Source organism: Amborella trichopoda, chromosome 4 (genome assembly GCF_054954075.1).
Source record: "Amborella trichopoda isolate Santa Cruz 75 chromosome 4, AtrichopodaSantaCruz75HAP2 v2.0, whole genome shotgun sequence".
Classification (NCBI taxonomy): Eukaryota; Viridiplantae; Streptophyta; class Magnoliopsida; order Amborellales; family Amborellaceae; genus Amborella; species Amborella trichopoda.
This window is the reverse complement of record NC_142339.1, coordinates 56631042-56658570: the sequence shown is the minus strand read 5'-3', so window position 1 is coordinate 56658570 and position 27529 is coordinate 56631042. Positions and strand designations below refer to the sequence as shown.

The following is a 27529-nucleotide window of genomic DNA, read 5'->3' as shown; positions in this document are numbered from 1 at the left end:
CAAACATCACCTTCACAGATTGTACCCAACATAAATTATATCGAACATTTGTAATGCTCTAGTGCATTTATAGTTCCTCAAAATTTCATATAAAATATATATGGGGCGCTTTTAGGTGGTCCCGGCCGCACCGGGTATCTACCTTCTGAAATCCATATTGGAGTGGACTAGGGGTCCAAAATTTTGTAGGGCTTCATCCCCCGATCACTACACTCATGAATGTGTTAAAAATAGTCCATCTTAAATCCTTTTATTTTAAATATTTATAAAAATATTTATGATAAATGCATTATTTAGCATTTACATGATTGATACTATTGCTGCTCATGATCATGTACTTTGAAACTAAATAAAACGTGGGGGCACTATTAAATTGTTCATCACATGAAGATTTCAATATTTTTCCCTTTTTTTACCATTCATCTCAACTCTTCAAAAACCATTACATATGCTCTATTTTTTGGAGCTCCAAATTTATATATGAGACGGAAATGGATATGAGAATTTAATATGCGTTATGGGGTCATACAAACCTTGAAAACCAAAGTGAGCTTAAAATGTTCAAAATCCGACGATTTCTTATAAAGATTGCCAATTTGGATGGGATTTAATCAAAGCTGAACCAATTCTAGAATACCATGGGTCTCGGCCTGGTTCCCCCATAACCCCTCTCTATATGTTTTTTCCTTTTTTTTAGCTTATCTAATGTTCTTTAGGTCTTTTCTAAATTCCCATCCCACAAACCCCTATTTTAAATTTTATTTTATTTTATTTATTTTTAATATTTTGTTAGATCACCAATTTGGACCCATCCAACACAAAAATGTGGGTGAACGATCTGCCCCACTGATCCTTTTAAGACGATGTTTGCCAGTGAACTGTGTTATGTTACCCCTATATGCTGAAGCTTCTTAGTGATTGAATGCATAAAAAGAAGAACAATGTTTCTCTAAGAATCAATTTCCCTGAGCTCTATCGTTGCTTTTCTTATGATCTTTTTGCGCTCTTTGTTATGAATTTCTGACCATTTCATGATTCTTAAGGGATCCAGTCTGCAAATTCTTTTCGTCTATTATTATATTTTTCTCCTTCTTCCCCAGAGAGAGAACCTTCTGATACAAAAGAAATTAAGTTCTTGGCACAATTCACTTTTAGAGATAGAAGAGACCCCAACAAATCAAAACACAAAGGTAAGTTTCTATGAAAGAAATGGTGAATAAAAGTCACTCATTTTAGGTGGAGAAAGCCCAAAAGAAATGGACACAACAAACTATTTATTTTAAGTAGAGAAAGCCCTTTTGTCTCCTCATGGCCATCTAAAATAGCTATCCATTCCTACTAACCGTTCACGTTCAAAAACTACTAATTGTTTCAAATTGCTAACCCACTACTAACTGTTAATGTTAAAAAAAAAAAACAAAAAAAAAAAAAAATAGTTACTGCACTTGTTTAACACAAAACATGATTAAAACGTATTCATACTACAAACTAGTATGTACTATGTTCAGGTAGAGTGTACCATAGACCCGGCACATATGGTACATAGCTAACGACATGGAGATCCACCAGCCATTCTCAATCTCGGACAATTGAGATCGACAGTACCCATATGAATGTACCTTGGGAATTCTCCACAGTTCCTCACTGGGAATCAGTGTAAGAAACTCATCCGAGTTGCCTCACACTTGGGTGACTCACTCAGGCTCTACTGAGACGAGGGTGGCACCTCCAGAATAGGGAGTGTATATGACATACATACACTGCTTGAGCAATCACTCTGACGCCCTAGGGCTTTACAAGATGACAATTTAAAGGCGGGCAGAAACCTGCCCTCTTTTTTCTTTGACAGGGTTACATAAGAATGGAACTTGAGTTGTTATGAAGGCCTAGCCTCTACATCTTGACCCAAGCACGTTTCCTCATCTGCCCTCCCTTCTTATCTTCAGTGTTTATCAAAGTAGGACTTTAATCCAGGGATTGAGAGAGTTGCAGCCTGTAGAAGCTTCATTTAAAATATGGAAATTACTCTTAGGAAGCTAACATGTATAGTAAACACAGGAATAAAAAATCTTTTTTAAGTATCTTGTCTTTGCTAAAAAGGCCCGAAATTTAGCAGTGAAAATATGAGACCACCACATTTGGAGGTACCCAATTTTGTGCCTATTAGTTGAGCAGGCCAAACCAGTAGGTCATATCAAAACATAGCTTAAAGCTCCATGGAATGAACTAAAGAAGCAATTCTTGTTCAAGATTCAGTCAGAGAAAAGAAAGTCTAAAGGGAGAACCATCAAATCTGAGTAGTAATGCACCAAATAAAGCATGCACAAACTTCAAATGTTAGAACTGGGAACATTCATAGTAAGATTTGCCCAGAACTTTCAGGATCCTTACTCCTAAACATTCAAAATTTCATCTTTTTAAAAGTGAAGGCCTGTTAAATCAGCAAATAGAAACTCCATTGCTTTTTTGGTAGATAATAGAAACTCCATAGCTAACTAAGGGTGAATATCCCAATTTCATGGAAAATCCCTGAAACCATAAGAAGATTCCGGTGAACAATATGTTCATTGATGTCAAACAACTTTGCCCCTACTATTTTGCTTTATTCTTGCAATTTTTTGAAAAATAGATTGACACTGAAATGTAGGCATATGTTTATGGCAATATTAAGTCTTTTAAAAAGAAAAAGAAAAAGTATTTGACACGAGTTGTTAACAGCACCGAAAAATCAAAGTTCATGGAAAATTAAATTAAAGATTATTTAGGGTAAGTTTTTAACTTTCTTCATCATTTGTTATAATCTCTTAGATCTTTCATATTGTTTAGCTTTCCTAATAAATCATAAAAAAATGACATTTAGAATATGTCATGACAATTAACCTTGCCAAGGGACTCCAATTGAAGTTTCTCAGTAGGTCACTTGACCTGTTCATAAAAGCAAATTTATCAAAATACCCATGAGAGATACATTATTTAGCATTTGACACATTTGCAACTATTCCAACTCATGATCATTTGTCTTTCTATGGGCATTTTGAATTAAATCAAACCATATGTGTAAAATGCCTAGCATTTTGATAAATTTCCTGTTCATAAAAGAGGAATACAGTGCATAATGGAAGCATCTGAAGCTAGTACAAAAAATATGCCACTCTATTATCATCAATGGAATACCAAAGCATCCATGGCCCAATAGCCATAACAAGCTGCTTCATGGAACATGTATGAAAAAAATTACAAGATACTCTAACCAAGTCTGGTCTTCAAACTCTAAAAAAATAAATCTAAGAAAACAACATAGAATGATATTAGTGAAGGAAAACATGAAATGAAAGAAAGATATCCTAGTTCTCACAACAAAGAGACCCAATAAATGATGCTGGTTCTTCCATGAATATTTCTCAGAGCCTCCTCAAAGTTTTGAATCAATTAAGCTTGACCGAGGAGAATAAGTAATGCACGAACCAGAAAGATGATAAGAACCCAACAGTTCCAGTTGCCAACATAACAGCTAAAGTCATGAAAAGGGAGTAACCCAGATATAGGGCTGCTGAAATGGGGCCACTCAAACTGTGGAGATCAAAAACCATGTAATTGACTGAATACAAAAAGATATAGATAGCGACTGAACCAGAAGAGAAAAAGGCGTTCCACCACCATTGCCAATCCTCCACACAAAGGTGCATGTAGGTCAAGACCAGAGAAACCTCAGCACATACCACCACAAGAAGGACAAAAACAATTAGAAGGAACCCAAACACATAGTAGACATGGCCAAGCCAGAGGCTTGACATAATGAATAGGGTTCCAAAAGGAAGGATCCCAGCCCCTAAAACCAATAGCCAAGAAGGGTATTTTTGGGGTGGGATCTCTCTTGGGATCTGATTCGTCCTAACTGGCTACTCAATTGGGGCAGCTCTTGTTCCAAAATACTACACCCCCCCCCCCCCCCCCCCCCTCCCCCAACTAAAGTCAGAGGGAACAGAAATGCAAAACCAGAGCAAAATCAACACAACAAATAGTGAGAAGGGAATTGCACCGGTGCTATGACTACCCCCATAAGAGGAAATTCAGAGTAGTGAGAATAAGAAAGACAATACCAGGAAAGAAACAAGCCACTCTCCATGAAGCAGATAACCAACCCTTGTGATCCCCACTATTAATGGTCCTCCAAAGTCTAACAGCTACATAACCAGCTGCTACACCAATAACCATATAGAAAAATAGCATACCAATGATGAGAGTTCCTCTTGAGGCTGGAGACATGAAACCAAAGGTTGCAAAGAGTATGGTAACAACCCCCATTCCCCAAAATTTGAACCCCATTACCCACCATTACACAGAGGAGGTTAGGATGAGGTGGGGCTCTAAAGACATCTCCCACTACAAGCTTCCAACTACTAAGCTCCTCGTTCATTTGGGCTTGAGCCTCCTTATCAAGCTCTTCATACCTGGTTAGATCTCGACGAACTGTCCGTAAAAAGATAACAAGCACAATTCCTGCTAAAAATGCTACCACCATTAGAGAATTGAGGATCGAGAACCAATGGACTCTCGCTCCCTCCATTTTCAAATAAGAATCCCATCTCGAAGGCCACTTTATATCGCTCTCCACAAAGGAAACCTCATAAGAGAAGATTACAGGCTGAACTTCCTTGAGAGCCATAGAAAGAGTTGCAGTGTCACAATTGATCGGAGAAGAAAACTTATCATAAGTCTGCAAATTCTTGGCTGAATCTCCAACATGTTGATAGCTACAAGGAACCACTTCGAACCCAACAACCATGAAACCAGGAGGTGAATCTCCATTCTTTTGAGAATTAGGTATCATCTCCACGGCATCTCCAGTACCCATAACCCTGGCTACACTGGGATCTTCATACTTACGAATCAAGACTTTCAATTTCAGGTGGTTAAACAAGTAATGCACATTTTGAAGCTGGTACCCAACTGGGCAACCAGTCCATCTCACATTAAACCCATCTCTCTATGTACATCAAATAGCAGGGAGGTTCTCAAGAACGAGATTCACCTGATAAGGCTCATCAATCATTTTCTTCAAAAGCTTCACATCATCTTTTGACAAAGGATTGGTAGCACAGAGAAAGATATCAGATTCATTGGTGTTCATCTTGAACCGATATGGGGAATTCTCGATATGGTCCCCCATTAAAAGCTCCCCCAGATTCTCTGCACTATCCTTGATCCCATCAAGAGGCTTGCAGAAAGGGAGGCTATAATACCTATAAGGAAGCTCTGTTTCAACAGAGGTGAGAGAATGCACCTTAACCCATAGCTCATCCCCTTTCAGGTATTTGTGGGGATAACTTCCAGGTAAATAGAAAGCATCAGACATCCCAAACAACAAACAGAGACTCAAAACCCATGACTCAACAGAAGTTACAAAATCCAACTCTGAAAAACCAGAATGAATCTCTGAGAAAACGATTGGGGGCCTCAATTATCAGATCCATATGAAAAATTCGAAAATAAAAAAAGACCCAAAAACCTAAAAAACAACTTGAATTGATTTCACAGATGTGTATCAAAATGGATAGTGATGGAGCATGTTTACGCCATGAAAAGAGCAGAAAAACCAGAGGTCTGAAAACTCAACCAGAGAATCTGAAAAATAAACCAGAGAATAGATCTCTTGGTTTTGAGCACAAAAGGAGGGAGTGGAGAAGTTCTTACCTCTCTCTTGAACAGAAGAAGGTCGAGCTCATTTTTATAGCTCAAGCCCAGAGAGGGAGACAGAAGCAACCCATTTCTTCGGTGCTAAATCTCTTATTTCTCTCTCTATAAATCTGTAATCATCTCTCTAGAAATACCTGAGCCTTTCAAAAGTCCACAATTTACCTCATACAATTGGAAAAATGACATTAACATACGATTCACAAATAACGAGCCATTTGCAAATGACTAAGAGCCAAAAACACACGAAAACAAAAAAAAGAAAAAGAAAAAAAGAAAATGGAGCGCAATAAGAAAAGGTGGAATTTCTATAAGGTTGCAACCTTAAACAATCCAATTATAATATATTATTTTGATGTAAATAATTTTTTAAATTATTTAAAAAGCTATTTTTATCTATAATTATAAAATTTTAAATTTCAAAAATAATTAAAACCAAATAGATCTAAAAACATATGAAAATATTGAAAATAAACGATCTAGATAATGTGTTGCAAAATGTACTAATTCTGAAACTCAAACTTCTTGTCTTTTTTTCCATATGCATACATCTCGATGTCAAGATGATCAATTGGAAGTTTTTCAACATTAAAACAATATTTTTTTAATGGATTTTTGAGATGCAACTTTAATTCTACATATTTCTATATTTTTAAAATTGCAACTTTGTATAAACTTTTATACTTTTATCTAAAATGTGTTGTTGAGGCACTATGACAAAAAGGTACTTCTATCGAAGATTTAAAGATTTCTAACATTTGTAATTTTTGTATTACTAAGTAAAGTGTAAATTAAAAACTCAAAATTGGAATTAAAAAATATTTCACATAAAATGAAATAAAATAGATCTCAAGGCCCATTTGGTAAATACCCCGTGGCCTCGTCATATAAATAATTTACTAGTAATATGTACGAGCGTTGCTCGTGCTTTTTAATATTAATCACTCAAATATATTTATCATTAAGTTTTTTTTTAATAAAACATGGTTTTTTAGAGAGAGAAATAATTTAATGCATTTATCTTCACAATTGAATATTTTATTAATTAATAATAAATTTGATAGTAAAAATTATTTTTAATATATTATTAATTAATACATATCCATTTAACATGTAATTAAAATAATGAAGATTATTTAAATAAATAATATAAATTAAATAAATAAAAGTAATAAATAAATTTATGCAGAGTCTTACTAATGCTAATATCCAGTATATTAGTTTAAGACATTAGATTCTATTAATATCTATATCGAATATATTTGTCTCTTAAGGCATAATTAAGAAGCATTAACCTTATTATAAATAAAAGAGTGATAAGAATTCATATATATATATATATATATATATATATATATATAGATATATTGATAAAAAATAAGAAAAGGGAGAAAATTTTAAGGGAAAAAAAAAAAAGACTGCTAAAGACAAGGAAAGAGAGATGAGTGAGAGATTTAGAGGTGAGAGGTGAGATTAACACATATTTATTTCCTTAACCTATATATTTTTTATTAAAAATAGATCAAAATAATAACTTGTGTGAGAGGGATAAATGATCATAAATAAAAATATGTACATTTTTTATTGGGTTGGGGCTTTTTGTTGCGCATGGAAAATAATGAGTTAAATGTGAGAGAGATATGTTTAATAAAAAAAATGCATGCTTATTGATAAGGGATAGTCATTTTCACTAAATTGCGTTATTTTATCGCATTCACTTAAGAAGTATAAAATTTATTTAAAAAGCATGAACATATGAAATAATTCAGATATAATATTTATCATAAAAAAGGACTATATGCGACCAAAAGATTTACAATATTATTTTAAATAGAATAATCAAGAGGGACACAGTGAAAATAAAAATATTAATTTTCACTATGTTTTTAAAAACTATTAATAGTAAAAAATTTCAAGATAGTTTTTAATAGTATAAATTGTCACTTTGTTTTTTAAAACTCATAATAGTAATTAAAAACTACGTTTTTGCAAATAGTTTCTAAAAATTAATAGTTTTTAATTTTCAAGATAGTTTTTAAAAATTATATCTAAAAACTATCTTGAAATTAAAAATTTCAAGATAGTTTTTAAAATTTTTTAAAAAATTTCAAGATATTTTTTTAAAAAAAATTAAAATTTTTAATTGTTTTTAAAAAAATTAATTTTTAAAAATTAAAATTAAAAAAAACTATAAAGAAATTATAATTTTTTTAAAAAAATTTAATTGCAACATAGTTTTTTAAAACTTTCTTCAAATTTAAACCAAATTTTTAGAGATAGTTTCTAAAAATTAATAATTTTTAATTTTCACTATGTTTTTTAAAACTATTAATAGTAAAAATTTTCAAGATAGTTTTAATAGTAAAAAATTTCAAGATAGTTTTAATAGTAAAAAATTTCAAGATAATTTTAATAGTAAAAATTTTCAAGATAGTTTTTAATAGTTTTTAAAAACTTCTTGATTATTACATGATATAGCGATCCTTGTATGGTTTTTAATAGTTTATGTTGAAAAGTATACATTTAGACCATTTACTTTTAATACGAGGTGGTCACAATTAATTTTGACCACTGAATGTAAAATCGAGTGGCAACATTTATTTCATTGACCATGTTCAAAGTTCAAAAGAGATTTTCTCAAACTTTCTGATACACCTAAACTATCAGATTTCACATTGGATGGTTACAAATAATGTTTGTGTAATCCAAATAGGGCAATAGAATCATTGAGAATTTGGAAGCTATTTTCCATCTCAAAAATTAGAACATTCACTTGCATAAAATAAAGAGAGAGACAGTTACAGTTTCGGATTCACTATGCAATTTTTCGTGATATTCCTCTCAATATCACATATTATATTTTAATGAGACCTACGAAGCTGGTGCGGGCATGAAATCTTTTCTTCTCACACACACATAGAGAGAGAGTAATTTCATGATATTCCTATCAATATCATATATTACATTTTACTGAGACCTACGAAGCTGGTGCAGGCAAGAAATCTTTTATTTTCACACATATACAGAGAGAGAGAGTAATTTTAAAATTTACTGCGTTGAGTAAGGGAATTTAAATACTGCTCAATTAATGAAGAAGGGTGTTAGGCTTTTAAATGCATGCAAGTTGCCATAAACTCAATTTCTGCTTCTAGTACCATTTACAAAAATCAATCTCCATTATCCCATTATTTAAAACAATTCACTCCAATAATGTACAAAGAACGACTGCTTCTAGTACCATTTACAAAAATCAATCTACATCGTCCCATTATTTAAAACAATTCACTCCAATACTGTACAAAGAACGAAGGGATTTGGAAAGGGTTTATTTTGGGTCATAAGCAAATATGTCCTGTCTCTTCTTAGCCTTTGGTTCTGCATTTTCTTTGTTCATCATGGCTGCAAATTCATCGTAATTTATCCGACCATCCTGCACATGGAATTTTTATTTATTTAATAACAAAATATTTCAGCAATTTTCACTAAAGTCAGGCCAATATGCAGATTAGACATGGAGAATCGTTCTAATTCACTCACATTGTCTGCATCAACTTCTGCGATGATATCTCTTATGTCTCGACCATCGTACAAACCGTGTTCTCTTAAGGCTTGCTCCAGTTCCTCTTTTGTAATATACCTGATCAAATTTAAAGGATTTCATCACTTTGAAAAAATTGTTAAAGAAAAAAGCAGTAACAAAAACTCATGTGCGCACACACGCAGGGCGATGTTTTCAGTGCTGATATGTAAATTTACATACCCACTGTTATCTCTATCAAAGTACTGGAAAGCTGTATAAAGATGGTCCTCTTTGTGTATTTTGTTCAAACGCATTGTTGCTGTGACAAATTCATCATAATCAATTGTACCATTCCCATCGACATCGGCCTGTGAAAACCCCAACCAAAATTTAGGAGACAAAAAATTCTAAAACAGAATAATTACTCAATAAATGAGAGAGAGATCCAATCAAGGGCTAAGTCCTTCAAAATCCAATTCATTCAACAAAAGAAATTCATGGATTTCTCACCGCTTCCATCAATTGCTTAACCTCCGTCTCTGTAAGCTTCGACCCTTGGGCGGCAAGGCCGCGCCTTAATTCTTCGAAGGTGATGGTGCCACTTTTATCTCTGTCCATTCCCTTAAACATTTCTTTCAACCCCATGATTTCTTCTTCAGATAAACCTTTTGCTATAACCTGTAAAACCACACAATGTATAATTTCAGACAAGTACGAGTGGCAGAGACTTTAATGTGAAAGGCAAAAGGCATCAAATTAATATGAATTAGATTTTAACAAAAGAAGCTTTATGTACCCTGAGAGCAATTTTCTTGAATTTGTTCATGGCTCTGAACTGCTTCAGCCTGTTCAGAACTGCGTTGTCCAGAGGAGTATCAGAAGCTTCACCATCCTCCTTGGTCCATCGATGATCTGTAGTGAACTTAATTAGTTTAATTGTCAATGTAATAGGTGTAGTATTATTTCGAGCAGGGATACAAATCATTCACTCTGACTCGGACTCGCCCCAGCAACTCAGATCTGGGGGCGTACCAGGTCTAGATAACTAACCAAAAAAGTTATAATTTTGACACTGACTCGTCTGAGTCGAGGGTTCCGACTCAGCCGAGTTGAACTCAAATAACAGTTGGACCGATGAATAAACTAGTCCATAGGATCATCATTGACCAATTCATTAAGGTTTCAACATATGTTCTAGGGCCAATCAATAGGCTGGCACTGATGAAGTGATAGTTATGGTGGTGCTTTCGTAGAGCCAAACCGTTCAAAAGGAAGGTTGGGTGTGGGGCGAGGTATTTTTTTGGGTGCTTTAGCTCCGGTCCGGTCTTTCCGAAGCCTTTTCCCGTTTCGCCCGCTGGAGAGAGGGCCGGGCAGGAGGGTGGTCTTTTTTTTTGGACAAGGAAATATTGTATTGGAGAATTCATTTTAGTGGGCAGAGTTTCAAAAATCAGAATGGGGCTGTGACTTGGCAAGGGTTCGAGTTGGTTCCCCAGGTTCAACTCAGGTAAGCCAGAGTCGGACTGGGCTATATTTGACAAAATCTTTTTTTTCAGAACACTGGGAAGTGGGAACCAAGTGACTAGGGTGATGGCAGGTTTTTCCGGCCCAAAATCACCAACTTCCCAATCCAGACCGACTCAAACAAGTCACATGTCAGACAGGCAATTTTTTGAACATTTGTTTAGAAGAGCCCATGTAAAACGTAAGGGCCATTACGGGTTTAGGGAAACTTACTTAGAACTTGGAAGGCAGTGAGTCTTTGCTTGGGATCAGGATTCAACATCTTCCTCACCAGGTCCTTTGCACCTGCAGAGATCGATGGCCATGGTTCGCTACGGAAATCTATAAGACCTCTCATGATCTCATCAAAAATACCCTCGTCGCTCTCTGTTAAAGCGAAAAAAAAAAAATCAATGGTTGAAATACTATAACTTTCCATTAAGATCACAGACAAAACAACTAACAATAATTATTACCAAAATTTGAGAATAAAATCAAACAATCTCCAAAAAAATGACAAGATGTAAAAAGGAAAAGTAACAAAAATATGTTTGAAACATATTTTATAGAATTCTTACTAATGAAAACTAAAGCAATAATAACTAAATAAGGCAATACTATAAGCTACTTTAACCAAAATACTAGACTAGAGTTAACATATTTTGTTTCTAATAAAACCACAAGTGGGCATAATTATATTTACTTCAACAACAAAACATTCATGTATTTATAAGAACAGAAAACTCCTGACCATGAATTACCTGCCCAAAAAGGAGGAGTTCCACAGAGGAGTATATAAAGTATGACACCAATGCTCCATATATCAATCTCTGGTCCATAGTTTCGCTTCAAAACCTCAGGAGCCACATAATATGCACTCCCTACGACATCTTTGAACACGTCCCCTGTTGCATAGAAAAATAAAACAAAAGATTTAGATAAATGCATTTTGGATGGTAGAACTTTTCACCATACTCCTAGGTTTACTTTTTGAAAGATTCAGCACTTGGCCAACATTTGCTCATATCTAGAGACCTCTGCCATGATCGGTCGCGCATTGGATCATGAATTTCGCTACAATATTATATACCTATGGTCTGACTGAGGGTGTGACCCTTGATAGAGTGGAATGTTCCTGATAGAGTGGAATGACAGAACATGATGTGTAGCCTACCCCAAATAAATGGATGATGATGATTTATAGACCCTTTGAAATTGTGTTGCCTACCTAAAAAATGGAAAAAGCTAACAATAGCTGGGCAGATATAATTAATAGTAATATATGTTGAGACGTATGGCCATAAGGACTCATATGATTGAGCCTACAATTATAGGGCTTCGAAGAATCCCATGTTTTATTATAATTATCCATAATTATCTATATTCTCCATCGTTCGGATAGATGAGTTGGATGAATATTGATAATTATGGATAATTATAATAAAACATGGGATTCTTCCAAGCCCACAATTGTAGGCTAAATCATGTGAGGCCTCATGCCATACGTGTCAACAATATAGGTGGAATGAGAGCCGTCATATCTTCATCATGTAGCTCAGAATACATATTACTATATGAATTTTAATATTTTTTTTTAGAAATCTGATCATAATGAAAATTTAGACATGTGTATTAGAAAATAGGAACACAATTAAAAAATTATATATAAAATATTTTCCAAAATATAAAATGATCGAAATACCCCTGAAAAATGATGGGGGTAATTTGATCATTTTTAAATTATTGAAAATAAGTTTTTTATATTTTTATATGGTGCGCGATAGTGTTAAGTATATACATCCAAAATTTCATCTTAATCAGATAATAGAAAAAAAAAAAAAATTCATATGGTGATATGCATTTTCAACCACATGATGTAGATCTGACGGCTCTACATTCCACCTATATTACTATTCGTTATAGTTACCCAGCTATTGTAAGGTTTACTCTAAAACATTATATGATATTAACTAATACATGTAAAAAATTTCTTACATTTGTGAAAGGCCCATTGGGCCTGGCCCAATCTGATTTTTCAAGTTTGGGCCTTGTAGGCAAGATTTTAAGCTAGACCCATAATTCTCTTTTTGGGCCCGGGCCTACCTTACATGATTTTTGGCTATGATTCGGGCCTCATGGGCCCTCCCCGAAACCTGCCGATAACAACCATAGCTGGGTTTTGATTTTAATTTGCCCAATCTGGCTCGGGTGATTACGAGCTGGATTGATGATTTTCAAATCATTTTTTAAGAGTGACCCACCAACCATTATCTCTTTAGACATTTGATGAGAAAGGGACCTTAAAGGAGGAGGAGGCGCACTGATGAGTTTTGTCCAAGGAAAAGGATGCAAGAGGACATCGATCACAAAAAGGAATCAATGCTGCACTACAATTATTGTGTTTGTGTCGTTTTCTTTGTTTTTCCTAACATATTTTGGGTCCAACACTATTTTCATCGTATAATAAATAATGCAGTCCAAAAAAAATAGGACTCTTAAGCGAGAAGAATGGAGGAACATGATTTATATTGATGGACCCCAAATCAGAGATAAAACTCGAATGACAATAATGATGTTTGCTTAACCCAAAAAAACATAAAATAATTCTTACTTTCTAAGAGATTATGTGCATAATTTAAATGTTAAGATAAGATCAAATTAAAAACTTTTCGAAATTTAGCTGGAGCGCCCAATGGACCGAAAGGTCCGAAACATTCCTCTAATTTTTCGGCTAGGCCAACTGGAACCAACCAAAAGAAACGTATGTGCAAAATTTATCGAAAGTTGGTCTAATTTCCACAAATTTCGCCGGAATCTCGCAAAAATTTGGGCTCTCTCTAATCAAAGACGGCCATTAACCTCTCTCTAAAAGACCGCCCTAAAGCAAAATTCTCTTGTTTTGGACCAAATCGACGGCTAAATAAAATGAGGAAAAGCATTCAATGAGACTATTTATGGTGGTTACAATTAATCTTGACTATTTGTCGTGAAAATTTTTTAAATTTTTTTTTTTAAAATTTACAACACATTCAAGCTATCAAATTTCACATCCCAAAAATGACAAATAATTGTTACCTCTTTATCCCATGGATAAATAATCTCACGTTTAAAAACCCAACAAAAAAAATAGTTTGCACTAAAAACCTAAAGCCAAAAAAACACCCATTTCACATCTAATCCCATCTAATTTACCACCCCCAGAAAAAAAAAAAAAAAAAGTCATCTTATCTTTCCCAAAAGGATAAAATTTGATAAAATTATTTAATTTTTCCAATAATTAAAATAAAACAATTTTCACGCACAATGGAATAAAACTGTTTGATTTTTTTGATTAATTAAAATAAAATAATTTTCACGTACCTGGCTTGTAGAAAACAGAGAGCCCAAAATCAGTGACCACAAGAGGCGAGTCCTCCTCCTCACTGAGGAACAAAAAGTTCTCAGGCTTCAAGTCTCTATGCACAACCCCCATGGAATGGCAAGTATGCACAACCCTTGCCATAGCCCTCACCAGCCCCGCCGCCTCTCTCTCACTGAAATGCCCCCTCTTGATAATTCTATCGAACAACTCACCTCCGCTACACAACCCCATCACGAGATTCACCGAATGCCGGTCCTCGAAGGAGTCGACCAGCTCTACGATGCTCTCATGGCCGGCCAGATGGTGCATGATCTGGACCTCGCGCCGCATGTCCTCGATGTCATCCTTGTGGGTGAGCTTGCGCTTGGCAATAGTCTTGCAGGCGAGCTGCCGGCCGGTCGAGAGGTCGGTGCAGAGGTGGGTTATGCCGAACTGCCCGCGGCCGAGCTCCTTGCCCTTGCTGTAGGAGGCCCAGACATCGGCCAGGGGGCGGCCGAGGACAGTGCCGACGCGGGGGCGGAGGTTGAAGAACCGGGCCGGCGAGAGGGGCGGTGTATGGTTCGGAGAGCGGCGGTGTGGCGTGTGGTTCCCCGGAGAGGGGTGGTTAGGGGTGTGGTTCCCATGGCGTGGTGTATGGTTTCCGGGAGATGGGTGGTGTGGTGTGTGGTTTCCGGGCTTGGTGGGGTATTCCGGTGGAGTCTCCTGGTGGCTCAGACACATACCCATTGTGGATTTTAGAGAGAGAAAGAGAGCGAGATTGATTGATTGGGGCGAAAATGGATTGGAGAGGGAGATAAGGTGATTAAGACGAAGGGGAAATGCAGACGGGAGGTATTGGAATTGAAAATGAACTCGTGAGAGTTGTTTAGAGAGAGAAATGTCAACAAAAATAAAAAATAGAGAGATGTCAAGAGAGAGAAAGAGACGGGGAACACCTTGTAGAGAGATTTGATGTGAAGATGTTTGCAGACGGCTTCTGAAGATGGGAATGAAGACCAGAATATTTTATAGACGACTCGTTGGAGTGCACGACCAAGGATATAGAGATAGAGAGAGAGTGCGCGTTTTTGTAGAGAGAGAGTGTTTTTGTAGAGGAGAGAGAGTTAAAATGGTCATTTAAGAGAGGTTTATAGACGATTTTTAAGAGAGAGAGAGAGAGAGAGGGGGAATGTATGAGAGAGAGGGGATTATAGAGACATTTTGTGGCAGGTTAGAGGAAGCGTTAGGAAATAGAGTGGGGCTACTGATCGGTCAATGACTGCGTGCCACATGTAATATTCCGCGTCTGACGTGGTCGTCTGACGTTTCTTTCTCCAACGTGGTGGCGCGAGAGGCATGTGGTCAACGTGATTTATTGGATTTGAATAGGTTTTTCTTTGTTTTTTAACGGTATAGAGCTTGCTCCTTCTTACTCATTTCTAATGACAATCGAGATTTGTTAGGATCTCCCTCTCTTTGATTCGATTATCAGGCACATTTGAAACTTGCGTAGCAGCTGGTCACATCCGTTCGCTTTTATATATATGTAGAGGAAAAGTCTTTTCAATGTAGGCAAAAATAAATAGTGATTTCGTTTATCTTTATCACAGTCCTAATTTTATCATACGATCACGATTGAAGAACTAAGATTGAAGAAAGGATGACCTTAGGTTAGGGTATCCTTATTCTCAAAAAGGAAAAAAAGGAGACCTGTGACTAAGAAGATGCATATTTCAAGGCATGTCACATTCGAAGAGAGCTATCCATCTTTTTGTGCCTTTTTTTTCCTGCTCCTGTCTCGGGAGATAGCCGTGAATTGAGACAAAGAGTCTCATCATAAATAACAACAGGTGCAGCAGGAGACCTCATCAAGGCAGCCCCTATCTGAGCAACAGCGGGCACGTGATGTGTTTCATACGTTCTCTCGTCACGATCATTCAGACCTGTAGAGTCCTCTCTCCCTCTCTCCTCAACTGATCAGACTTCCACCGTCCTCCTCCTTGAGAAAACGTGAGTGAGGGAAAGACATAAAGAACATATAAGTCGCGGCCGCGAAGGCCACTACTCATTCTTATCGATGTAATAGAACGTATCTACGATAGCGGCGGGGTCGAAAGAGTCGGTCTTGTATGTTCTTTTTTGCGTCGGGACCACTTAAGAGAAGTCTCTTAGAAAGGCAGATGTTGTTGGGGCAGTGACGGAGGAGGCAGAAGCCTGCCCCGTCAGGGGGAAACCGAGGACAACCCCCGCTCTTCTATAAGGTCGGACTACCTTGCCAAATTGTAAGGACCTCCACGAACTCCACTCTACAATGCCTCGGAAGAACGGGGAGCCCGGCCCCTTCTTTCTTCTTGATAGCTCCTTTTTTGTTTGCTCTTGCCCGGCGCAGCGCTATGCCCGGCTCTTGCATTTTCTAAATAACAAAACAGCAGCCGGCTTGTTTAGAGCTCTATTCTATAGGTTCAATGCCCCGCCCCACTATCAACCATGCAAGAAAGCGTGGAAGAAGAGATGCAGAGCAGATGAGTCAAGCCGTAGAAAGGGGAAGAGCGGTGCGGGGCTTCTATACTGTGACTAAACTCTAAGCTAGAAGTTTCACACATGCAAGTTGTATGAAGGCACTACTTCTAAAGTCAAGTCAAGGCGACCACCCCTAGAGGCGGCCCGCCCGGTACATAGGATGATTAATGTGATGTAAAAGAGGGCGGGGGAGCTTTCTAACAAAAAGGAATCCAATTTCGGTAAGACTTGATCTGAATCGTAGTTCAGATCCAAGTCGGTTCAGTGAGGGCGACCGCGAAAGTCACCGAATGGGTCTCCCTGCAGAGTCCCTTAATATGAGGCGTGGGATGGGAGGACGTTGCAGATGTCCGGGACGGACACGACTTCTTCTAACGTTAGAAGACCAACCACAGGAAGACACCCGGGACCAGAGCATGTCGTGAAAGAAGCACACAGGCCGGGCGTGCTTCGACCGTGTCTCCGGCGCACAGTTGAGGCCTAGCCTGATCTGAGAAGTGCTAATTCGGTTCGGGAGACTGAATTAAAGAATGCCGCCACCCCTGGAATCCAATAAGACCAGTGCCAAGTTTCAGATCAGTGAATAAATCGGAAGAGAAGTTTCTCGCTCAGCGCCTAAAGCGCACTATGCTCCGCTTCAACAAATGAGAGTTTTCGGTGGAACCGATGAACCACGCGAGCTGGTTAGGTGCGTGGGACAGAGGGCTCGTAGTACCTGCTAGCGCTGCTATGTTGTGGAAGGGAAGGAGCCTAAATCGACCCCCTTCTTTCTTTTTCTTCAAAGACACTAGGGCAGTACAAAGAGATTGGACTCTCGGATGAGACTAAGCAGCTATCGTTTCGACGCGCCCCTGACCGACCTATTTGGATTAAGACCGAAAAATCTTTCTAAACTCAAACTAAAGTAGAGCCAAGTTGAAGCTGTCATTTCTATTAGATTCATTTAGAAAGACACACTTTTCTCTCCTAAGCTAACCCTTCTTTTTTCTTTGTTTCACCAATGAATGGGTTATGGAAGTTTCTATGACTATGTCAAACGAACGTTCAATTAGGGCGGCCGCAGAACGATCCAAGCAAGCTCTTGAACTTAGCAGGAGGAAAAGGACGACTCTGATAAGATAACCGGCGTGAGTAGGCAAAGGAAGCTCGCTAAAGCTCGCTTTCCAAGCGCTAGTAAAGCTAGTTGTAGAAGCAAAGCCAGAAGGGAGGAAGCGAAGTGTAGCACTGAACGAGAGAAGTGCGTAAGTACGGAGCGAGCCAAAAAGCGAGCCAAAGAGCGAAGCCATTTCAATTTAGTATACGAAGCTTTGGCTTTGCTTCCCCCCAAAGGCTCGCTCAGTGCTGTAGTACTTATCTCGCTGGCTTCGCGTTCACTACAACAGTAGGCGCTACTCAGTTAAGTTAGGCGAACAGCAGCCCGCATGTTTATCGAGAGCCTAAGGAGAGGGCGAAAGCCTTTAGATCGTCGGTAGCCTTTCAACCAAAGAGGCCTTTGGGCCCACTGTTCGCTTCTATAGTGGCTCTGTCGGAAGCTTGAAAAAACCAAACTGAGTTGTTCACTGAAAGCCTTGCCTTTCTTTGCCCAAGCCACTTTGACTTTTTTATAGTTCACTGGGTGTCATAAAGAAACAAAAGCCACTAAACTGAGTTGTTCACTGAAAGTTTGAGTTGTAGGGGGTGTAGTTTGATGAATCAAGAGTGTAGTTGGAGTTTATGAACTGTCAGTCCACTGATTGATAGCTTCTATAGTGGCCCTTAAAGCTGTAGTTGACTTTATTTGAGTTTGTAGGAACTGAACAGAGATGTAGTTGTTTTTAGTTAGTACTGTTTGGTAATTAATTAACCGGTTATAAGGCAACACTCTATTATAAAGAGTGATCAACGGGCTACTTGAGCTCCAAAGGCAAAGACCAATACAATAAGGTTGACTTTGGAAACTAGTAGGCGTTTATCCGCCAGTTGAGTCCGATGTTTCGCTATTAGGAGTTGTCCAACATTAGGGCGAACAGCATTCTGTTGGACAACTCCTAATAGCAAAGGCGACCGGGCGACCGGCATGCTCACCTTTTTCAGATTACAAAAAGCCACTAAATCTAAAGTACTACTATTTAAGTAGCGAACGGCATTATGTTGTACAACAACTTTTGAACTAATTAACTAATTCCTATGAATCGCCCTACTGAAGTACGTCGTAACCTACGGTTCCTTATCCCGAAACTTTGCTTGCGGTTCCCACTTTCTATGGATGTTTATAGGTTGCGAAAACCACGGACAAAGTAGGGAACCGTCGGTTTGACCCACCTATTAGTTAACAAAGTCAACCTTTGGTTACCTTTTGATTCAGTTAAGAAGTAGTCGTAGGGCCTAGATGTTCTCCTGGGGGAAGGCCTTTTGAATCTTCAGTAGGGCGAGCTGCCAGCCTTTTGCTATGCTATAAGTAGGCTTATTACGTGGTCGGCTTTCCTACCTGCTCCATGCCTCTAACGTCGCCCTAAGAAGCTTCGCTTCCGACTCTCGGCCGATAGGCGAAGGGTGACGTTGACTCTCTGCCGGCCGGCGGGCAAAGAGGGCGGGCGGGGCCTTGGCGAGACGGTTCTTCTTTCGAAGCGTTGTGCCAAGAGAGCGAGGGCTTGGGGTGGCCTTTCAAATGACAACCGCCTCTTCCTACAAAAAACGAGACAGTACCCGCCGCAGGTAGGCTTAAACTACGCCCGGTGGCGGGGGGCTCACAGTTCTCAGCAACCTCAGGTGTGTAATCGACGACATGTTGCTAGCTTATTCTCGGGAAGAAATTCTTCCCTCTGCTTTCCTTTTTTTATTCATTCAGGGCGCTCGGCCGGTGCTCCCCATAACTCATTTGAACGTTAGGGAAGATAAGGGAAGACCACCTGAGCGAACCAACCGAAGGGACTTGACTTATCCGAACCAAACATTAGCGGCTTAAGCTAAGCCTATCATGAGCAGCGTCGCTGCTTGATCGGTGAGTAGGAGCATCTCAAAGTATGGGGCAAGGGATCAAACGCTTTGATTTGACTTTGTCCCCTGGGATCCAGCACAGGTTGGGTTGGAGAGCCGTGTGATGGGTTACTATCCAACACGGTTCGGAGAGCACTTTTAGTCTGCGCTGGTGAATGGAAGCCCCCCTCTAAAGAAAGAAGTGTCTCTTCCCACGGCGGAGTAACTGTAACCATTGACTCTATTTATTATTATGGTAAATCAGTGCATCAAGATGTCAATTTGAGATCTTATTTCGCTTCGATACGTCCACCTACGAGACAAACCTTTGGCTTTCGTCTCGATAGGTGTATTATTCTACATTTCCCCAAAAGGACATTCATTCATTTCTTTCTTCCTAACAAGCGAAAATGACGCTACAAATGAAGACCCGGAAAGGAGAAGGGCCGGTGGTGGGCATTTGGGAAAGTTGGGCCTATCGGGTGTCTTCATTCAAGCGACGGTACAGAGGAAGAACGAGACGAAGTGAGAGGCCGGGGGGCAGGGAAAACTGTCGAGTCGATCAGGCTCGACGACCGGGAGAAGCAAAATGAAGTCAGGATTTGGTCGAAAAAGAAGCAAGGCTTAGGATACCATGATCGATCACCATCGAGACAGAATAAGATTTCTAAATCACTTCGGGTCAACGGGGCCTTCAAGAATCCGAAATACGTCGGAGTTGTAAATGACATAGCGTTTCTGATAGAAAATGACGACTCCTTCAGAAAAACGAAGTTCTTCAAGTTCTTTTTCCAAAAGAAGTCCCGCTCCGGCGGCCCGACGAGTAATCTACTTACAAGGACCCTCCCTACAGTGCGCCCTTCCTTGAATTATTGGGTCATGCAATACTTATTTTTTACAAAGAACCAAATGAATTTCGACTTCGTCGTAGTTCTCAATCATTTTGTGGCACCGGGCGTGGCCGAACCATATACGATGGGGGGAGCGAATGAACATGAGGGAAGCTTAGATAACAGAATACTCTCTCGCATCGGTTTTTTTGTAGAAAGCTCGACCAGCGAGAAAAAGTGTTTGGCCGAAGCCAAAAAGAGGTTGACCCACTTCATTCGCGAAGCGAATGATCTTCGGTGCAAACTTTTTCTTTCCAAGGGATGGGGTTGGGGTGTCTAATAACCTAATTGAGGATGCCCGGGAACAACTCTTAGGTAAATTAAGGATCAAATTAAGGAACCTCATGGGTAAGGTGGAATTCATAGAGAAATTAATAGACCTAGGTAGGATAGGAGAATTGATAAAGGGAATAGAGATGATGATAGAGATCATACTGAGAAACATAATAATTCCGTACAGGTACAACTCTTATTTGAAAGAAATGCAAAAAATGCGATCTTTTTTGTCTAATAAAAAAAAGACTCATACTATTATAGAGTCGGTCAAGATCAAATCTGTTTATCAAAGTGCTTCTCTGATTGCTCAAGACATCTCTTTTCAACCGAGGAACAAAACAAGATCATTTCGTTCCATTTTTAGTCAAATAGTGAAGGATATTCAATTAGTAATGCCCAAAGGGGTGGAGGGGATCCGTATTTGTTGTTCAGGTCGATTAAAAGGTGCAGAAATAGCTAGAACTGAATGCGGAAAGTATGGATAAACATATCGTAATGTATTTCACTAGAAAATAGATTATGCTCCTGCGGAAGTAGCTACTCATTACGGAATCTTAGGTGTCAAAGTGCGGAACTCATATAGTAAAAAAAAAGAGGGACGTGCTATTTCCGAAACATACGAAATATAGTAAATATTGTAAAGGCATATGTAGTAGGGGTCGCGAACCGAACGGTACAAAACATGGTTTTGGAAGATATGGCACAAAAATTTGTGGAGCTGGTCGTCTTTCATATCGAGCCATTGAAGCAGCGCGTCGTGCTATGAGCGGACAATTCCGAAGAAATAGTAAGATGTGGGTAAGAGTTCTCGCGGATCTCCTTATTACCAGTAAACCTACAGAAGTTAGAATGGGAAGAGGAAAAGGGAATCCTACAGGACAAATCCCATTTGAAATGGATGGTGTGAGTTTGTCAAATGCTCGACAAGCCGCTACATTAGCGGCGCATAAACTATGTTCATCAGCCAAGTTTGTTCAGTGGTCGTAACGTAATTTTTTAGTGGGGAAAAACCGGGCCGGGACTCAAAAGAATTAGGAGAAGTGTTGCGTTTGTTCCTGAACGACGGAAGTGGAAAGACACTAAGGGAGAGTCCTTTCTTTTTTGAATCGCTGAAATTGTACGACGAACAGGCCTTCTTGTTCCAGACGTACGACCCAGAGACGTAATTTCAATCTTCCGGCCTTTGGTAGTAGTAAAAAAAAAGAAAGAGAACAGCTAAGATTCAGGAAAGGATGACCTTAGGTTAGGGTATTAGTTCCATTTGTTCAATGTGAGTAGTTTTCCTATATATATATATATATATATATATATATATATATATATATATATATATATATATATATATATATATTTAATATTTTACAAATGATGTGTTAATATTATAGGGTTTTGATTCATATCGTGTTGTTTATCATCAAATGTATTCAGTTTGATCTGATTTATTCAATTTAAGGTTGATTTTCGAGAAAAAATGACTGATGTTTGTGAAGAACTGCGTCGTTTTTTTTTTTTTCCACCATTCAATTGATATTACTCAATTATTTAATGGGTTAAATTTATAGGGTTTTGATTCCTTATAGTGTTGTTTATTGTCACATGTATTCAATTTGAGCTTGATTTTTTAGAAAAATGACTGACGTTTATGAAGAACTTTTTTTTCTTTTTTCTTTTTTTTTTCGGCTATTCAATCGATTTTACTCAATTATTTACAAATAATGTGTCAATTTTATAGGGTTTTGATTCCTTATAGGATTGTTTATCATCGAATATATTCAATTTGATCTAATTTATTCAATTTGAGCTTGATTTTTTAGATGCAATGACTGATATTAAGTGGGTCTGTGAAGAACTGCATTTTTTTTTCCCCCATTCAATCGATTTTATTTTTATTTTTTATAATAATGTGTTAATAAATAACATATTTTCAATTTGATGTAATTTATTTGATTTAAGGCAGATTGGCTGCTGAAATTAGTGCACATCTTTTATGGAATATTGAAAATTGTTGTGCACACACTAACTGTTCGAGTGAAGGTTTACATAACAATTGCATGTATTTTTGTGCTCTATAATTTTGGAATTTTTCTACATATTCTATTTGCATAATAATTTTCATTGTTTAGCATAACTATCTTATGCTTTGGTCTCTTTAAGTGAGAAAATTTTATGATCTTGATTTAGTGAACTCAATTTTTGTGACTGTGTTATACCCAGTGATTGAAAACTCGGTGAGTCGAACCGGACTCGCCCGGTTCGACTCGAGAACCGGCACACCCATGCCGGTTCCATAGAAATACAGGGAATCATCCGTGTCCAGAGAGAACCGGCCGATTCCCAACAGTAAAAATCGCCGAGTCACCGGTTCTCAATAGGAAAACTCGGGTGTAACAGTGTTATTCACGAGATCATTGATTTTTTGTCATTTTTCATCGTTTTCAGCTTTTTAATCGAATCTTTCAGCCTTTACTTTAATATTTTCAGACATTTCAGTCAATAAATTGTTGTAGAATCATCGATTTTGATCACAAATATTTGGATATGTGAAGAACAAAGCGTGAGTTTTAGGGATCCACCATTTCTCTGATTTCAAGAAAAATAGGACATCATTTTTTGTAAAATCTGAAGGTTATTGATCTTAAGAGTGTTGTTTACAAGTTTTTGTTTATAATTTGTGAGTATTTTGGACTATTACATCTCAGATTTGAATTTGAAGCCATGGTTACAGGAAAAACAGATAAGAACTGCGTTTTTTTTTTCCTTCGGTCTATCAATTTTATTTAATATTTTACAAATAATGTGTTAATACACACACACACACACATACACACACACACACACACACACACACACACACACACACACACACACACACACACACACATATATATATATATATATTAGAAAAAGTTAATGAACACTTAGCAGCGATAATGAATAGTAATATAAGTGGAATCACAGTCATTAGATCTTCATCATATGGTTCAAAATACATATCACTATTTGAGTTTTAATATTTTTTCTAGAAATTGGAGTGTAATAACAATTTAGACGTGTGTAATAAAAAATAGGGTGCACAATTAAAAAATAGGAAAAATTACATGCATATCTGTTATAGTTTATGTCATTACGACTCTACTGAATAGTTTCTATTATTACTATCGTGTCCATTTTTTTCACGTCAAAATGGAAATTTAGAAAAAAATATGATTTTACCCTTTTTTGGTTGTTGATCAACCGAATTCAAAATATTTTCGGTTGTTTAACAACCCAAAACAAATTTTTCGGTTATTCAAATTCTGAATTTTTTTGTCTCTCTTGTGGGTCCGTGTATCCTCTCTCTACATTACATAGGTAAAAATGTTTATTTTTTAAACATTGTATTTCCCCTTCACCCAGTGTCTTTTTTGGGTCAGCTCATAATCCATGAGATTTCTCTTAAATTTAGGGGCTCAAACTAGCTGTATGCGGATGGTTTACATTATGGAAGAGACACATGTATATGTGAAATTAGATACTCATTGGTCATTAGTTATATATGTACTATCTATCATGGACTATCCATATAGTGTAATTCTCTATTTCCCAGCAAACCAAATTAGATAGATTCCGATAACCATAGCTATTCTTAGCATGATATTGTGGAATCTCATTGCTATTACTCAAACAAGCATGAAAAATGGAGAAAGAAATATTTTTTACTCTATTACTTTGATTTTTTATTAATTTATTTTGAATTGAATTTCTTTTTATTTTGATTTTATCAATAACCATGACCTCAAAGAGGTTGAGAGAGAATAAGCCACAAGTTTTCTCCTAAACTTCTAATCTCATAATCCCTAAGATTTATCTTAATCGTCTAATATCATAATCCCTAAGATTTATCTTAATCTTCTAATCTCATAATCCCTAAGATTTATCTTAATCTTCTAATCTCATAATCCCTAAGATTTCTCTTAAATTTAGGGGCTCAAACCAGTTGTTCCTCTTTGATTTTATCGGATAACTATGACTTTAGAGAGGTAGATAAAATATGTGACAAGAGAGAGAAAACATTTTTCTCTCAGTGAAGAACCAAAAATTTAAAATTTATCGAAATTAGTGTATTTTCGGTTGTTCAACATCCGAAAAATGATGAAGTTGTATTTTTTTTAAAAAATTGCTTTTTTATATGAAAAAATGGACATGGTGGTAATAACGGAAACTATTCGGTAGAGCCATAATAATGGAAACTATAACTGATATGAATGTAATTTTCCCTAAAAAATTATATTTCCTATATTATAAAATGACTAAAATACCCCTAAAAATGACATGGATAATTTTGTTATTTTAAATTATTGAAATAATTTTTTTATATTTTTATATACTGCACAATAGTGTTAGGTATGTACACCAAAAATTTCATCTTAATATGATTTATATAAAAAATAATAAAATTAAAATAGTGATATGTATTTTGAACCATTTAGTTGAAGATCTAACAGTTGTGATTGCACCTATATTACTATTCATTACACATACACACATATAGGAAATGCTGTCATATACCCACTAGCATATCATATGAGCCCAACAGTTAAAATTCAATATGAGCCGATCTAAAAAACACTACTTCATTTGATATTTAAATTTTATTTTATTTTACAAATCTAAATCATGTGAAATTTAGGAGTCTATTATTCACATAAAGGTGCACCTAATAAAAACATTAAAATAATAATTCAAAAAATATAAATAGATTAAAATACCCTCAAAAGTTTTGGGAAATTTATTTTTTTACGGAATATTATTTTGATATTTTTATTATTCTTTTCAATTTTTAAGGAACGTATGCCCAAAATTTCAAGTGATTTAAATTTATATAAAAAAATATTAAAATTCAAATACGAAATACAATCGTGATCATTGGATTAGCTTAGATTCAATATTGACTGTTGGGCTCATATGTAGCTATAGGCTAGTAGGATTATGCGATCATATATATATATATATATAATAACTTTAAAATATATAATATATTACAAAAAAAGTGATCCACCTTTATTTAGCTAATTCCTTTGATACTAACAAAAAAATATTAAATATTAATTTTGACAAAAAATTGAGCAAATTCAATTTTTACTCCAAGCTAGACCGATCAAAGCATCAGTAGGCAGTCTAACCAATTGGAGGGGTTGATCTAGTTTGGAATCGACAATACCATCATAAATTGGTCAGGGACAATACCATTATGAATTGGTGAGGGTGATCTAGTTTGGAATCGATAACACCATTATCGTGAAAATGGGGCATTTTGGAGGATGTAGTGTTTATCTAACTCGGTTTTCTCTATTAGCAAAAAGGATACTTCTTTTCTTTAATTTGTTTGGAAAACCCTATTCATGCTCCTCCTTGGACCTGCCTTTGTGTGGAGTTTGAATGTCATTTCATTAGCAAATTTTAAGCAAGCCATCACAAAGTTTACGACACTGAAATGACGCCTCTCATCAAAATTTAAAGGTCCGACATTATTTCCGTACTATACTTTCGGTTTAGTAATCATTTAAAGATACGAATATGGAGGGAAATGATTTAACGGTTGTACAATCGTATAATGCAACCACACCTCTAGTTTGTAAATGTGGAAACGCAGTAGTCGGGCATGAAACAATTATTTAGCTCTCCAGTAAAAAAGTTAAAGACTAAAATGTCATTTTTTTCTCTCTCCCCCTATATTTTTGTAGTCACATGTCGGCAACAATTTCTCTCTATCTCTCTCTACCCATTTCTTTCTTTCTATGTTTCCGTCCTCTCTATCTCTCTTTCTCTTTCTACTTGCCATATCTCTCCCTTTTTTCATCCTCGCTCTCCACCCACCCTTTCTCTCTATTCATCCTCTCTCTCTCTCCTCTCTCTACCCGCCATCCCTAATTCTCTCAAATTCGATCTTACCCATCATCGGAAACCCCAATATGATGAGACTCATTATTAAAAGGGATTATATACAATGAGAAACCTTCCGACTTGAAATGAGAAACCATCCGACTTGAAATTTGATAGCTTAGATGTGTCTCAATTTTCAAGAAACTTTCTTTTTAATTTTGAGCTTGACCAATAAAATAATTGCAACTACCTAATTTTACATCGATTGGTCAAGATTAATGTGACCACCTTTAAGTTTGAGCTTCATCAATAGAATAATTGCAGCCACCTAATTTCACATCTATACTTTCTTTTGTTTTTTTCAAAGACCGTTCTGACCCACTAGTTCCATCTCCTCAATGACCCCTACTTTGGTGCAACTTTATACCAACCTCATCCAGGAAAAGTACATATAAGGTTGAAATCATAAACTATTGAAATAAAGTGCACCTCAAAAATCCTATCGAAGATAGTGTTATCAAGTTAAACTCTCCAATTAATCATCTAGATATCAAGATGTATCTATGAACATGAAGGGAAAAAAAAGAAAGAATTTTAAGTCCAAAAAATATTGCATCTTGTAACAAGTCATTTGGACCGTTTATTTTCAAGATTTTTAAGTGTTCATTGATATGCTCTATCTATATTAGTTTTGAAATTTTGAATTTTATATCTAGGTATGAAAATCAAATTTCAAGTCATCATAAAATTTACGACACTAAAATTTTAGAGATTATATATTTCCAGAAAATCAGGTCCAAACTTCATCTAAAAATAGATTATAAAGAGAAGAACCACCCAACTCTAATTCTATACGCAACATTTTCCTCAAACTCTCAATTTTCCCGGAGTATGTATCAAAGATATCGAAAATTCATTTTTTTTGGTATTTCTTGGCTATGCTTTTTAGCCGTTGGATCAGAATAGGATGGC

General features: G+C 36.7%; 2 protein-coding genes and 1 long non-coding RNA gene across 5 annotated transcripts; all 3 read right to left on the bottom strand.

Moving 5' to 3' along the window:
• Positions 1-1448: 1448 nt before the first annotated feature.
• Positions 1449-5815, bottom strand: LOC148782622 (uncharacterized). Of its 2 annotated transcripts, none has more exons than XR_016054976.1 (2): positions 5695-5815; positions 1449-1993 (listed from the first exon to the last, which is right to left on the bottom strand). It is a non-coding gene; the product is annotated as an uncharacterized LOC148782622 (long non-coding RNA). The 2 variants fall into 2 exon arrangements; XR_016054975.1 differs by having other exon boundaries at positions 1449-2002; positions 5695-5801.
• LOC18435689 (transmembrane 9 superfamily member 11) lies at positions 3133-5695 on the bottom strand. The gene is given in 3 exon segments (XM_006845731.4): positions 3133-4055; positions 4057-4308; positions 4310-5695. Coding segments are annotated over 3 exon segments (1428 nt in total). The 5' UTR covers positions 4856-5695; the 3' UTR covers positions 3133-3425.
• Positions 5816-8851: 3036 nt separating the features above from the next.
• LOC18422378 (calcium-dependent protein kinase 2) lies at positions 8852-15053 on the bottom strand. 2 transcript variants are annotated; one of them, XM_006827049.4, is made up of 8 exons: positions 14075-15053; positions 11476-11619; positions 10949-11101; positions 10011-10126; positions 9725-9892; positions 9455-9582; positions 9232-9331; positions 8852-9124 (listed from the first exon to the last, which is right to left on the bottom strand). In XM_006827049.4, the coding sequence occupies exons 1-8, from the start codon at positions 14799-14801 to the stop codon at positions 9020-9022; spliced, it is 1641 nt and encodes a 546-aa protein (XP_006827112.2). In that variant the 5' UTR covers positions 14802-15053; the 3' UTR covers positions 8852-9019. The 2 variants fall into 2 exon arrangements, with proteins under 2 accessions (XP_006827112.2, XP_020521846.1); XM_020666187.2 differs by lacking the exon at positions 14075-15053 and adding an exon at positions 11805-12011.
• Positions 15054-27529: the final 12476 nt, after the last annotated feature.

Excerpts from the sequence above, each read along its gene's own strand:
- LOC18422378 (XM_006827049.4), bottom strand. The coding sequence starts at position 14,801 with ATGGGTATGTGTCTGAGCCACCAGGAGACTCCACCGGAATACCCCACC. Across the intron at positions 11,102-11,475 it reads AACTCCTCCTTTTTGGGCAG|AGAGCGACGAGGGTATTTTT; the intron begins GTAATTCATGGT and ends TCGCTTTAACAG. Across the intron at positions 9,893-10,010 it reads TCAAGAAAATTGCTCTCAGG|GTTATAGCAAAAGGTTTATC; the intron begins GTACATAAAGCT and ends GTGGTTTTACAG.